General features: G+C 33.5%; 1 protein-coding gene across 1 annotated transcript; it reads left to right on the top strand.

Moving 5' to 3' along the window:
* Positions 1-4092: 4092 nt before the first annotated feature.
* LOC138890525 (uncharacterized) lies at positions 4093-5146 on the top strand. The gene is made up of 3 exons (XM_070173919.1): positions 4093-4153; positions 4253-4501; positions 4599-5146. The coding sequence occupies exons 1-3, from the start codon at positions 4093-4095 to the stop codon at positions 5144-5146; spliced, it is 858 nt and encodes a 285-aa protein (XP_070030020.1).
* Positions 5147-11547: the final 6401 nt, after the last annotated feature.

Consider the following 11547-nt stretch of genomic DNA (forward strand, 5'->3'; position numbering starts at 1 on the left):
TGTGAATTCTAAGTTCTCTTTAGTTTTTTTTTTTATTTTGCTGCTATCTACTTTCTTTAAAAGAATTGGTCTTTATAAGACTGAACCCCAATGGATTGTTATCTTTCTATTATTTATCACTAGAATGAACAACAAAATTTGTTACTTAGGGTCCGCCGACGCCTTTTCTGGTTTGAATGCTATAAATGCAGTCATCTTGTGGTAATAAAATTGTGAAAAAAAATATCTTCCGGCCAAAGAAACAAATGGCCATATGCAGAACATACAAACTTTAACGAGAATGTCACAAGACGTGATATCTACGGGAAAATATTTCCTAACAAAAAAGAGGCAATGTTACTACAACACCGCACCAAAGAACTTGAGCGGCAAAAATGGAATAGTTCCATAAAATCGGCAGTTGATCCAGATGAAAGAATAATGTATCAGCGTCACCCTATGATTCGAAAACATAAGGCTCTTATCATAAGAGAAGCTTCTTCTGCTAACGACGAAGGCTACAGTGAATTATTACTTTTTATTTACGTTATGTTAATGTAGAAACAGACATATAAATATTCATATTTTACTAAGTAATTATTTTATAAGCATTTGCTTGAATATATTAAATGTAAAATGTCTTTCATATTTGTCGCAATTGGCAGCGTCCATGATGTTAATACTTCCTCAAGTTCTTTTGATAAAGGAAAAAATGCTTCTCATGCGTTTTCTATATTTGAAAGAGGTAAAGCTAGAACGTTTATGAACATATTTGTTAGTGCGTCACGACTTAGGTGTACATCTAAATTGTGACAACGTGTGCCCCAGGATTAACATCGCGCACATCTAAGGGACAACAAAATGTGTTCCCTACTGCCACAAGCAAAGGTTAGTATTTCTTTTATGCTAGAGTAACTTTATTCATTAGTAGAATATTTTTCATGTCTTTTTTTAACAATACATATAACATACAGGTCATACCTTGACCAAAGTAATCCATAAGAAAAATAATGACAAAGATGCGGATTACGCATAATTAAAACATGTTCCGAACTGTAAATTTTGCAATGCAAAAAGATTTCAATATGAACCTCCTAGATTTTGTTGTGGTAGCGGGTCAGTAAAGCTAGATTCATATGAGCTGCCTTATGAATTATCAAATTTGTATAAAGGCAATACTGAAGAAGCTAAGCACTTTCGAACCTACATTAGAACATACAACAATATATTTGCCTTTACTTCACTTGGTGTAACAAATGATAAAGATTTGGCAAGGAGATATCATGCTATATATATGTTTCGAGTTCAGGGACAAATGTATCATTTTATACCTGATTTACTTCCTTTTGATAAAAAAGAATAGAATATGCAGTTCTACTTTTACGATAACGAAAATGAACTGGCTAATAAAATTGCTTGTTCAAGTAATATCAACGAATCAATTGTAAAGAAACTTATGCATGTGCTCTCAATTAATCAATATTCCATTTTTTTAAGATCTTTGACAAACGTTCCGAAACTATCAGATTATTATATAGTGCTTAAATGTGAACCAAAGTCAGATCAGCGTGTATATAATCTACCAACTACAACAGAGGTGGGTGGAATATGGGTACATGATAATGTTGCCGATACTATTTTTACACCTCATATTCGTATATACACATATAGTGACAAGACTCTGTCAGTAAAGTATTATTATGGATGTTATGACCCATTATAATACATGTTATAATTTCCATACGGCCAAAACGGATGGCATTGTAGTATTAAAAAATCGCACGAAGAGGTCAACATTATTATAAACATGAAGAATTACCAAGTGTAAAGAACATGTGTTCCATTGATGGATTTCTTGATATAGAAGCTCAGACTATGGAAAAAGGAAAACGAAAAAGAGAGACGGTTTCTTGCCGTGAGTATTGTTGTTACAAATTCCAGATAAGAGAGGATAAAAAAAATGAAGTCTTACATTGTGGGAGATTATTTCAACAATTCATAGTAGATGTGTTCAAAAAGCTAGAAACACAAAGATTTGATTTTTATTTTTGTAATGAAGATTTGTTTCGAATAGATGTGCTACAAGGACTTATTAATTTTTTAAGACGTGGTGAAACGGAAGCTTCCAAGATTGGCAAGAAAACATTCCTCCCTGTTACTTTTATAAAAGGGGCTAAGAGATATGCGTCGACGATATATGGACGTTGTTGCATTAGTACAACGTTTTGGAAAACCTGATATTCTTTTAACTATGACATGCAATCCGTCTTGGCCAGAAATAAAACAACACTTGTTATCAACGGATGAAACTCAAAATAGACCTTATTCAGAGAAAAAGTAGAAGACTTAAAAGAATATATCTTGAAAAGAAAAATCTTTGGAAAAGTTGTTGCTTTTATGTATACTATAGAATTTCAAAAATATGATCTTCCGCATGCTCATTTTCTTATCATACTTAGTGATGAATATAAATCATTAACACCTGAATCTTATGATAAGTTTGTTTGCGCTGAGTTGCCTGATTGTAATACCAATGAGCACCTTTATTCACGCATGCTTCAACATATGGTGCACGGACCGTGTGGTGATTTAAATCCTACAAATTCATGTATGGGAAAAAGAGGATTTTGTAAATTTGATTATCCAAAAGATTTTACTAAGCAAACATCAAAAGGAAAGAATTCGTATCCAATTTATAGAAGACGAAACACAAGCGAACTTGTACATATAAGGGAACAATATTTGGACAATTCATGGGTTATCCCATACAACCATTACTTACTTCGTAAATTTGATTGTCATATGAATATTGAAGTTTGTTCTGATATTAAAGTTGTAAAATATATTTAAAAATACATTTGCAAAGGACATGATAAAATTGTTTTTTCTATACATAACAATGAAGAAATAGATGAAATAAAAGAATATCGATCTGCTAGATGGATAACACCCCCTAAAGCGACATGGAGGTTATTTAGTTTTCCTATTAGTGAAATGACTTCGAGTGTTTATTATCTTCAATTACATGTAGAAGGAAAACAATTTGTTTCTTTTAAAAGTAGTGAAATTGTTAATAGAATTCTCAATAATCCGATGATTAGAAAAAAAATAATGTTGACTGAATTTTTTGCTATGAATGCAACTGATGAACATGTTATAGCTATGCAATTATTTTATAAGGAATTTCTGGAATATTTTGTATGGTTTCCAGGATATAGAACGTGGACACGTCGGCAAAAACGTAACGTAATCGGACGTGTTGTAACATGCCACCCAACAAAAGGAGAGAGGTATTATCTCAAGTTATTATTAATTAACGTGAGAGGACCTAAATCATATGAAGATCTTCGCACAATTAACGACCCTGTAGTACATTTAGAGAATCAGCAGAAAAAAGGATTATTATACTATAACAACAGTCTAATTGAGTGTCTGTCGGAGGCTGTAGGCTATCAAATTCCATATAGCTTGAGACGTTTATTTTTCACACTGTTAGTATATTGTAATCCTGCTAATCCAAAAATATTATGGAAAATATTTGAAGATTCAATGTCCGAAGACTTTAAACATTTCTCTGATTTTGAAGAAAAAGGTATTCGGCACAAGGTTTTAAGCCATATCAATGATACCTTACACTCTATGGGACACGACATAAATGAGTATAAGCTTATTTTAGAGAAGATTAGAGCTTCTGAAACTGCAAAGGATGTTCATTTTGAAAGAAATATAATTGTTAGTGAAGAAGACTTGCTCTTACCGAAGAGATCGAATGTTCAATAATTACGTGCATATAATATAATACTTGACAGAGTATTTTCTGGAAAACAAAGAGCTTTCTTCATCGATGGTCTTAGAGGAATAGGTAAAACCTTTTTATATCGTGCATTATTGACAACTATCCGGTCTCAACGATTTATAGCTTTAGCAACTGCAACTTCTGGTGTGGCAGTTTCTATCCTTTCAGGAGGACGAACTGCTCATTCACGGTTCAAAATAGCTATTGATATAGATGATAATTTTCGTTGTAACATTAGTAAATAAATTTCACTCGCACGTCTAATTAGAGATGAAGAATTAATTGTATGAGATGAGGCATCAACAACAAAAAAGAATATGATTGAAGCTGTTGATGCACTTTTGAGAGATATTATGGATATCGATACAATGTTTGGTGGTAAAGTAGTTGTATTTGGTGGTGACTTTAGACAAACTCTACCAGTTGTTTGAAATGGATAAAAAGAAGATTTTATTCATGAAAGCTTATTGTATTCAGAAATTTGGAATAAACTTGAAAAATTATACCTATCTGAAAATATGCGCGCAAGAACAGATCATTCTTTTTGTGAATATTTACTTCGAATTGGAAATGGAACAAAAAGAACTAACTGTGAAGACAAAATAGAGATTCCTGATTCTTTTGTTATTCCTTTTACGATTGAAGCAGAATCCTTGGATGCATTGTTTAGTGTAACGTATCCTGATTTGCATGCATTTTCTCCCAATTCATCTATGATAACCTCTGGTATTATTTTAACAACGAAGAATGACTTTGTAAATGAAATAAATAATATGTTAATCACTAAATTCCCAGAAAGATCTAAAACATTTTGTTGCAATAGATGAAACTATTGAACAGAGTGATCAAAGCCAGTTTGAAGATTTTCTACATAGTTTAGATCCTCATGGTTTACCGCCTTATAAGTTAACTTTAAAGGAGAATTGTCCAGTTATATTGTTACGAAATCTGAATCCTAGCGAAGGTTTATGCAACGACACACGGTTAACATGCTGTGACTTTAGAACACATGTCATAAGTGCTAAAATTGAAAGTGGTGATTTCAAAAATACACATGTATTTATTCCGAGAATACCATTGTTAACATCACAAGATGAAAAAATACCTCTTCAATTTAAGAGAACACAATTTCTCCTATGCTTGTGCTTTGCTATGACCATAAACAAAGCTCAAGGTCAAATATTAGATTTTGTTGGAATTTACTTACGTGAACCTGTTTTTTCTCATGGTCAACTTTATGTTGCTTTATCAAGAGCGAAAAGTTCAAACTGTGTTAAAATACTGATTCGCCCATCTGCAACAGACAGTAATGATAACCATTCAACATATAATATGGTCTATGATGAAATTATTCAGAAATCTTTCTCGTAAGAAACATAATGATCTTTAGCTCAATAATGAAAAAAGCAAGTTTTTAAATCCGCCTGTATTTCAGTTATACTACTGCACCACAGCCGGTCCCAAGCCCAAAAAAAGGAGGAGGGTTCACTGTCTATATATACTTTGCAATTTTAAAATGCAAGGTGATTCCGCCTATGTTTCAGTTACACTACTGCACCACAGTCGATTCCAACCCTGGAAAAAGGAAGAGGGTTCACTGTCTATCTATACTTTGCAATTTTAAAATGCAGGATGATTAGTGAAGCAATATATATTGGATCTTCCAAAATCAATAAGGTATATCTTCTTTAAGGTTCTTGCGAGTTATTTTGTTAGAAAAATTTTCCCATTGTATGCACCTTTAGTCAAAGTTATTTCTTTTATGAATATTCATTTACACCACACAAATTTTGAGGTGGACCATATAGTTCTCACATGAGGCATTGTCTCACAAGCAAATTATTTATTTGAACATGACACATATGAAGGATTGCATATAGGTGTTCGTAACACGCAGCGGAAAACAATAACAATCGTAGGCAGATCTTTTCGTGTTTAAAATTTATTTACATATCAATAGATCGGAGCTAAGACGTACCTGGTGAAGAAAGTCTTATTTCAAATTCTTCGATAGTGCGAAAACTCTATGTGTATCCACACCGAGACTGATCCTTGCTATCAACTCTTTGATCAACGAAACCCGCGAACAAATTGAACGGAAAACTTGTGCTGAAACTTTTCTCAAAAATTTCAACTCAAAGATAGAAGAACAAGAAACACTTTTCTTGTAATTGTATTTTCTCTCTTGGCTTTGTATTGCACTCTCACTTTCACAAAGTATTTCTCTTCTCAAGAATTAATTAATTCGGCAAATTTTCTTCATCACCCTTTATATAGGGTCACCTACAAACCCTTTTCCTATTTGGTTTAGGTAATAATTTATTTAAGATAAAAGTTTTTTTTTTCAAAAATACTTTTATGTAATCGTATAAGGAAAAATCGACAACCTATTCTTAAAAGTTTTGAGTCTGCCGCGACTTCATGGACTTAAAGTCCCACGTCAATTATGGACTTTTCTGTTATCCAACTCTAAGTTGGTTTTAACAAATAATTCCTTATTGACATTACTATAGGAAACCATTCCAAAAATAGTTATCCCTTTTCCGTTGGCTTCCAATTCCAAATTGGTTTTAATATTGATTAATATATTATATACAATACTTATATATAGAATATATTAATTATGAATACCAAATATATATCAAATATACATTTCAACCATGAGATATAAATTAATTTTCTATTCCAAATATCAATTTATTCACAATATTAATTACATCCTCTGTGCTAGCAAAGAATATAATAATATTTTATTTGGAATAATAACTAAATTTATTTGACTAATTAAATTTTTTAATTTAATTATCAAATAATAAAGTAATTAATCCTTTAGCAAAGACCAGAACACTCGTTAGTGTGCGACCCCATAGGTTCAATACTAAACCGGTAGTAAATTGACCACGTCAATATACTAATCAAGGGTGGCGTCTAGCAGCACTCCTTAACGACCGGATAGCATGAAGTATATAATTTACTCTCAAAAATCAGTAGAAGAATAATGTAGTAATTCCTTCCGTCCTTATAGCTCTGAGTCACCCTAGGATATGGTTCAACTGTCAAATCCTAATAGGCGACCAACTATGTGTTCATGTCAAATATAATCGACCATCGAATGACCTAAGAAACTCATTTCTTCTTTCATTCAATTGCCCTGGCCAAGGTCTTAGTTTGGTCGTTTATAATTCATGACAACATGGAGCTTAAACTCATTACCAAGAGTTGACAGATTCCATCTTGATCAATCACTAATTCTACAAGCATTTAATCATACCCAATATCCTTTCAACTATCACCCTAGGGCCATAGGTGTCTAGTATCAAAGCACAATAAATAACTTGTCAATTACTATGACGATCTCAGGTCAAAGGAAACGGTTACATCACATTCTTCAAGAGAATATCCTATTGACAGTTTATGGTAATTCTAACCATTAGGAATTATCCAATGAGTCGGTTCAATGATCATATCTCTATATGCATCATCTATCTATGTAATTTAGTTAATGAGATCAACTAATCTTTATCCCATAAAGACGATCACATAAATATTGATCTAATCGGATTACTAATGTCCAAATTAATAATCATACGATCAAGAACAAATTTAGATTAAATTATAAGAAACTTTACTCTCATTATCATGATCTCCATCACAATGTCAAGTCTCAAAATTTAATCAAGGACCTTATCAAATTAATCAAGCAATTAATAACAATGATAAAAGAATATCAAATGCCATATATATTTTATAAAAATATGTTCAAAACATCAAATGTGATATTGGATCTAGGGCATATCTACTATATCCCTAACAATCTCCCACTTGCACTAGAGCCAATCGCTCTTGTACTTCATTCCCAATTTACACTTGTGCTTGTCAACCTCCTTTGCGCCAAGAGCTTTAGTGAATGGGTCTGCATCATTTTCTTTTCCATCAACCTTTTGAATCTCGACGTCTCCACGTTCAATGATCTCTCTTATCAAGTGATACATTCGCAGAACGTGTTTGGACTTTTGGTGTGATCTTGGTTCTTTTACTTGAGCAATGGCTCCAGTATTGTCACACAACAGTGGAACCGCACCTTCTATTGAAGGAACCACACCATGTTCAGTTAAGAACTTTTTCATCCATACAGCTTCCTTAGCAGCTTCACTAGTTGCTATATATTCTGCTTCAGTCGCTGAATCAGCTACTTTAGCTTGTTTGGAACTTTTCCAACTCACTGCACCACCATTTAAGGTGAATACATAACCAGAAATAGATTTGCTATCATCTCTATCTGAAGAGAAACTTGCATCAGTATAACCTTCAAGTTTCAACTCAGAATCTCCATAGATGAGGAATTGGTCTTTAGTCCTTCTCAAGTACTTAAGAATGGTCTTCACCACTTTCCAATATTCCTCACCAGGATTTGCCTGATAGCGGCTAGTCACTCCAAGTGCATAAGCCACATCAGGACGTGTACATGTCATGGTATACATGATAGCTCCCACTGCACTAGCGTATGAGATCCTACTCATGCGTTCTCTCTCTTCAGGTGTATTCGGACAATCCTCCCTACTGAGAGTAATTCCAGTGCCTATCGGTAGATAGCCTCTTTTGGAATTATCCATATTATACCTCTTTAAGATGGTATCAATGTACAAAGATTGGGAAAGTCCAAGCAGCTTCCTAGATCTATCTCTATATATCTTTATTCCTAATATATAAGCTGTTTCTCCCAAGTGTTTCATGGAGAACTGTTCAGATAGCCAAATCTTGGTACTTTGCAATGCAGGTATGTCATTCCCTATGAGCAATATATCATCAACATACAACACTAAGAATATAATTGTGCTCTCACTAACCTTTTTGTACACACAAGGTTCTTCTTCGCATCTAACAAAATTGAACTTTTCAATTGTCTTGTTAAATCGAATATTCCAACTTCGAGAAGCTTGCTTTAGTCCATAAATGGATCTTTGTAGCTTACAAATTTTATTATGATCAGGTGAAGATGTGAAACTTTCAGGTTGTGTCATGTACACATCCTCTTCTAGCTCACCATTAAGGAAAGCTGTTTTCACATCCATTTGCCATATTTCATAATCATAGTATGTTGCTATAGCAAGCAAAATCCGAATTGATTTGAGCATTGCCACGGGAGAGAAAGTCTCGTCATAGTCGACTCCTTCTTTCTGACGATATCCCTTGGCAACAAGACGGGCTTTGTAGGTCTCCACCTTTCCGTCTGCTCCAATCTTTTTCTTAAAAACCCATTTACAACATATAGGTTTTATATCCTTTGAAGGTTCAACTAAAGTCCATACTTTATTTTCCTTCATGGATTCCATTTCGGATTCCATGGCCTTTTGCCACTTCTCATAATCAGAACTTTGTATAGCCTCTTCATAGGTCTTAGGGTCATCATCATTATGATCAACCTCATTTGATACATCATCTTGTACCAATAAATTTAATCTAGTTGGTACATGACGTTCTCGTGTAGACCTTCTAAGAGGTACTTGTACAACCTCTTCACCTTGTGCTGGATTTGGTTGTTGTTCAATTTGGTTTAGAACTGGTTCATTAACCTGTTCTTGAACTTCAACCGTTGAAGATGGCAACTTCCTTGGCAACTTCAAAACATCCAATAAATGTTCTTCAACTTGGGTCTCATGATCTTTATATTGTGTTGATTTATTAGTTTTTTGAACTTCATCAAGTTCTATTTCTCCATTATAATTTCCTTCTAAAAGAAATTCCCTTTCCAAAAAGGTTGCTCCTCTTGCCATAAACACTTTATGGTCAGAAGGGTGATAGAAATAATATCCCATTGATTCCTTGGGATACCCAATGAACCTACACTTATCTGATCTTGAGTCAAGTTTATCAAACTGTAGTCTCTTAACATAAGCTGGACAACCCTAAAATTTAATATGTTTAAGGTTAGGCTTACATCCTTTCCATATCTCATATGGTGTTGTAGAGACTGACTTAGTGGGAACTTTATTAAGTAAGTATGTTGCTGCTTCCAAAGCATATCCCTATAAATTTATTGGAAGATCAGTGAACCCCATCATAGATCTCACCATATCTAATAAGGTTCGATTTCTCCTTTCAGACACACCGTTGTGTTGTGGTATTCGTGGAGGTGTCCACTATGAGAGAATCCCATTCTCTCTGAGATATCTGGTAAAATCTTCACTAAGATATTCTCCACCTCTATCAGACTTTAGTACTTTGATACTTTTACCAGTCTGCTTCTCAACTTCACTACGGAACCTTTTGAACATTTCAAAAGATTCAGACTTGTGTTTCATAAGATACATAAATCCATATCTTGACATATCATCAGTGAAGGTGATGAAGTAAGAATATCCACCTCTAGCTTGAATTTTCATGGGCCCACAAACATCTGTATGAATTAGTCCCAATAATTCAGAAGCTCTTTCTCCACTTCCAGTAAATGGAGATTTGGTCATTTTTCCTTTGAGACAAGATTCACAAGTTGGATATGATTCAAAATCATATTTGTCAAGGTACCCTTCCTTGTACAACTTGTTAATTCCTTTCTCTCCAATATGACCAAGCCTACAATGCCAAAGGTATGCATGATTTACTTTATCATCTCTTTTCCTCTTAAGACTTGAAACATGCATAATCGAATTAGTATTCACATTAGGTAAGACATAAATGTCATGTTGGAGATAGCCATTCACATATAAATTATCACTATAATAAATAGAGCAAATACCATTGCCTATATTAATACAAAAACCACGTTTGTCTAACATAGAAGCTGAAATTATGTACGAAACAAATTTAGAAACGTAATAACAATCACCTAACATAAGTACTTTGCCCGTAGACATTATTAAAAAAATTGATCCTACAGCTACGGCCGCAACTTTTGCACCATTTCCAACTTGTAGATTAACTTCTCCTTTCTTTAGCCTTCTACTTATCTTAAACGCTTGTAACATATTACAGATGTTATAACCACTGCCAGTATCTAATACCCACAGTGAAGAATTAGTAGTAGCTAAAGAAACCTTGAAAATATTTTTCATTAATGTCTCACCTTGTTTCTTGTCCTTTAGAGTTGCAAGATACTCCTTGCAGTTTCTCTTCCAATGCCCTTTCTTCATACAGTGAAAACATTCAGTATCATATACTGACTGCAAGATCAAATCTTCAGAAAGCTCTTTACCAAGCTTGTACCCCAACTTCTCATATTCTTTTGTAAGAACAATCATATAATTGACAAGGGGTCCAACTGGAGAGTTTTCAATGTCCAATTGTGTATCAACCATCTTCTTAAGATATTCAATGATTGCAATTGGATCAATATTATGATGTTTTCTCTGGAGTTGAGAACTCATAGAAGCGAGAATGATGTGTTTAATAGCAAGGCATTCTTCCAAGTATTTCTGATAAACCTTGGTGCCTTGAACATCATTCTCTGGTGGGATTATCTTTGCAGGCTTATCGATCACATCAATGAGCTTTTCATGCATGAGAACAATTCTCAAATTTCTATACCAGTCATCAAAGTTTGGTCCTACTAACTTGTTGGTCTCAAGTATTTCGCGCAGTGATATAACAGACATATTGAGAAATCTAAAATATAGAAAAGAAAAGACAATAATATAAGAACATATTTGCATATATCATAAAGACATGGACTTTTATCTAAATGATATTTCCACTAATTATTTTAAACTATTTACCCTCGATATAGTTTACGAAATCTTTATTTCTATTAGTGGAGTAAAGGAATCCTTTAATAA

The sequence above is a fragment of the Nicotiana sylvestris genome, chromosome 4 (assembly GCF_000393655.2).
Source record: "Nicotiana sylvestris chromosome 4, ASM39365v2, whole genome shotgun sequence".
Classification (NCBI taxonomy): Eukaryota; Viridiplantae; Streptophyta; class Magnoliopsida; order Solanales; family Solanaceae; genus Nicotiana; species Nicotiana sylvestris.

What these genes read in the sequence shown, in the direction of transcription:
- LOC138890525 (XM_070173919.1), top strand. Translation starts at nt 4,093, where the DNA reads ATGATTGAAGCTGTTGATGCACTTTTGAGAGATATTATGGATATCGAT. An exon ending in TATCGATACAATGTTTGGTG is followed by an intron (nt 4,154 to 4,252) that starts GTAAAGTAGTTG and finishes TATTGTATTCAG; the next exon opens with AAATTTGGAATAAACTTGAA. An exon ending in TTCATCTATGATAACCTCTG is followed by an intron (nt 4,502 to 4,598) that starts GTATTATTTTAA and finishes TTGTTGCAATAG; the next exon opens with ATGAAACTATTGAACAGAGT.